The sequence below is a fragment of the Vicia villosa genome, linkage group LG1 (assembly GCF_029867415.1).
Source record: "Vicia villosa cultivar HV-30 ecotype Madison, WI linkage group LG1, Vvil1.0, whole genome shotgun sequence".
NCBI lineage: Eukaryota > Viridiplantae > Streptophyta > Magnoliopsida > Fabales > Fabaceae > Vicia > Vicia villosa.
The window spans coordinates 36,295,749-36,299,713 of record NC_081180.1 but is presented as its reverse complement, the minus strand read 5'-3'; the positions used below and the strand labels follow the sequence as shown (position 1 = coordinate 36,299,713).

At 34.2% G+C, this 3,965-nt stretch overlaps 1 protein-coding gene across 1 annotated transcript; it reads left to right on the top strand.

Moving 5' to 3' along the window:
- The first annotated feature begins 1,821 nt into the window (after positions 1 to 1,821).
- On the top strand, positions 1,822 to 3,207 carry LOC131613340 (uncharacterized). Its single transcript, XM_058885038.1, has one exon. The coding sequence runs from the start codon at positions 1,822 to 1,824 to the stop codon at positions 3,205 to 3,207; it is 1,386 nt and encodes a 461-aa protein (XP_058741021.1).
- The last annotated feature ends 758 nt before the right edge of the window (positions 3,208 to 3,965 follow it).

Sequence of the window (3,965 nt, the reverse complement as noted above, 5' to 3'; positions counted from 1 at the left end):
CTCGATTTTTTTCTTTTTTTTGAAAAAACACGATCTTTCGTTTTTTCAAATAACTCGATTTATTATTTTTTCGATAAAAAATTGATATTTCAATTTTTTGAAGAAACTCAATTTTTTTTTGTATTTTTAAATTTTATTATTAAAAAAAAACCATTTTTATTATTTTTTTAAAAAAATAATTTAAAACATTTAAAGTATAAAATAAAAATAATCCATTGGATTATCAAAATATGTTGGATGGATTGGATCTATCCATGTATATAAATAGATGGATTTAATCCATCCATTAACTTATTTTTTATGTGGTGGATGGATTAGATAAATTTTTTGGTGGAAGGATTGAATGAATTTTAGCTTAATGAATCCAATTGATACCCTTAAGCGAAACTCGTTCGACTTCCAAAAGAGCCGAAACATTATTCCTTAGTAGGCTGTGAGCATCCTACATCATCTTGAAAATTTCACTATTGATTTTTCCAGCAACATTCCCATAAAAGCAAACTATTCTAGTAATCATCTAATTCAAAGTAATATTACTTTTGATGATAAATAAAAGAGATTATAAGTTTAAAAAAATTAATATTACTATTTTCAGTTTGATGGAAAAAAAATATTTCTAGTAATCATAATCATAATAGTGTAAACGGAGAATTTAAATTATTATTTAAACATAATGTTTAAATAATAATTTAAACATTTTGTGGCAAAAGTTGAAAAGGCTTCAGCCTGTTTTGTACAAACTTAACAAGCCTCTTATTTTAGCCAAACAGAATATGACCAAGGCAAGAGATAAACTTCTTGATGCTCAACAAAAGCTTGCCTCTGATAGATTGAGCAGTTCTTTGATTCAAGATGTTAAGAGATGTACTGATGACCTTATCAAATGGAATGAGATTGAAGACTCAACCATTAGACAGAGGGCCAAGATCAAATGGCTTCAAACTGGGGATGCAAACACTGCTTTCTTCCATGCTTCTATTAAAGCCAGACAAAACTCTAAAGCACTCACTATGCTGACTAAAGATGATGGTACTATTCCGACTTCTCAAATTGCCATTGAAAATGAAGTTTTAGAATTCTATGGTAATCTCATGGGGAAAAGACATTGCTGCCATGAGAAGGTGAAGCCAGCTTAATAGAAACCAAAGAGATTGCCTTATAGAACCTGTTTCTACAGAAGAAGTTTTTAGAGCTCTCAAAGGTATTGATGACTAGTCTGCTCCTAGCCTAGATGGATACAATGCTAAGTTTTTCAAAAGCACTTGGGATATCATTAAGCATGATCTTATTAATGCTATTCAAGAGTTCTTTGATAAAGGAAAACTTTACAAGGCCTTCAACTGTACCTTAGTTACTCTTGTCCCTAAAAGTCAGTCTGCTAAGAGTGTCAAAGATTTTAGGCCCATCTCTGTGTGTACTACCTTTTACAAAATTATATCAAGGATCCTCACAGCCAGGATAAGTCCTGTTATTGCTAGTCTTGTCAGCCCAAATTAAGCTGCCTTTATACCAGGGCAACAGATCCATAGCCACATCTTACTAGCCTATGAATTAATTAAAGGTTACAGTCGAAGTGGGGGGCCTCCTAGATGCATGATTCAAGTTGATATGCAAAAAGCATATGATATGATTGATTGGAATGCTCTGGAAACCATTATGCAAGAAATGGGGATTCCTTGCAAATTCATCAACTGGATTCTCATTACCCTAACCTCTGTCTCTTAGAGGTTCAACATAAATGGCAATCTTTCTCAACTTCTCCTAGCAAAAAGAGGCATTAGGCAAGGAGATCCAATATCTCCTTACTTGTTTGCCTTGCCAATGGAGTATCTTCAAAGAAAGCTTCATCAAATGCAGCTCAACTCAGGATTCAAGCATCACTCAAAGTGTTTAAAAGTCCAATTGACCAACCTTATGTTTGCTGATGATGTTCTATTTTTTTCTAGGGGTGATGTGAACTCTGTTGACTTGCTGCTCAAGGAATTTCATAGCTTCCTGAATTCAACTGGTATGAAGGTAAACAAGGCTAAAAGTAAGATCTACTTTGGCTCTGCTTCCACTGATGTGAAATCTGAGATTTTGAAACTCTCCATGTTCAAAGAAGGCTCCCTCCCCTTTAGATACCTAGGGGTGCCTCTTACCAGTAAAAAGCTGTCAGTCAGTCATTACATGGTTCTTATTGATAAGATTGTTTCTAGAATCAGTCACTGGTCCTCTAAACTCCTAAGCTATGCAGATAGGCTCATGTTTATCAAAAGCATTTCTTTTGCAATGGCTAACTATTGGATGCTTTGTTTCCCCCTTCCCAAATCTGTTATTAGGAAGATTGATTCTATATGCATATCTTTTCTTTGGACTGGCAAAGATGTAGTGTCCCGCAAAAGCCCAGTTGCTTGGGCTAAGGTTTGCAAACCACTAAAGCATGGTGGTCTTGGCATAATCAACTTGCTCATTTGGAATGAATGCACTATGCTGAAGCTATTGTGGAATATTTGCAACAAATCTGATAGTTTTTGGGTTAAGTGGATAAATTCCTATTATCTTAAGAGGCATACGATTATGGAGCTGCAGAGTAAGCCGACTCATTCTTGGATAATGCGTGCCATTTTGAATCAAAGAGACTGTCTTCAAGAACACCAAACCATCTGGGAAGACATGAACATGAGGCAGAAATTTAAGTGTAGTGATTTCTATAAAGCCTTTCAGGATTCTCCTCCGGTTTCATGGAGTCAGCTCCTTATGTTTAATCCTGCTACTCCCCGGGCTGTTTTTATCTTTTGGCTAGTGTGTCACGGGAAAATTCCTACTAAGAGCAGACTGTGTAGATTTGGGCTGCTTAGTGACAACAAATGTGGCTTTTGTGATAATGAGGAGACTGTGAGTCATCTTTTTTTCGAGTGTGATGAAATGAGGAGCATTTGGAGTTCAGTTCAACATTGGTTGAATATTCATCATTCTCCTAAAAGATGGGAAGAAGAGATTGTGTGGATTCAAAGGCAAGGAAAAGGTAAAGGATGGAGGGCCAAGCTCTTTAGACTTGCCATTACAGAAACAATTTATGGGGCCTGGTTATACAGAAATGGCACTTGTTTTGGCAAGGCCATGCACAGAGATAAAGTCTTGGAGCATATTCTGGAAAAAATAGTTTATAGAAGTTGGGGGTATAAAGATTTAAAAAGCCACATTGTGAATTATATGGCTTTTTAATTTCTCCTTTTTGTTTGGTTGTTTATCCTCTTGATAGCTGGATCGATTGATCGCTTTGTAATCCATGTTTTTGGAATTCTAATAAAAGTCTATTTTATTCCAAAAAAAAAATTAAACATTTTATAATAATAAAATGTTTAACTATAAATTCAATATAAAAATTGTAATTACAATATCTTAAAACTATCTATCATATAAGAAAGTTAAATGTTCTTGAAATATCAATTTTGTCCTTTTTGCCAATACTCAACAATGAGCCTATCCACGTGGACACCTTTGCATTACAATGTTTTGCGCTGATCTATTATTTGGGTGGTAACCAAGCAGACTTACTTTCTATCATACGTTTTCATTCCCAATGTTTCCTCTCGCACAAAACCTCCTCTATAACCACACAACTCTCTCCTACCCTTCTTTCTCATCCAACAAATCTCATCACTTTCATCTCTCATACTAATTTTTTTTAACAAATCCTCATCCGCATCTCTCACTAATTTTTCTCTAACTTAAATCCATTATCTTTTTGTCCTTCATTTTGACATATTTTTGCCCTTTTATTTTTTTTCAGGTCGAAGATAGATCTGAATATTTTAGGTGCAGATTTATGTTCTTGAGGTTTAGTTTTTCTTCAACATAAGGTAAAATTTAAGCGTTCCAATTTTAACTTTTTTGGTGTTGGTTAAAGTTTCTGTTTATAGAGTTTGTTGCAAATTTCTATATCTTTCCCTTTAAAAATTTAAAATTGATTTGATATTTCA

Coding starts and splice junctions, on each gene's coding strand:
- LOC131613340 (XM_058885038.1), top strand. CDS start 1,822: ATGGAGTATCTTCAAAGAAAGCTTCATCAAATGCAGCTCAACTCAGGA.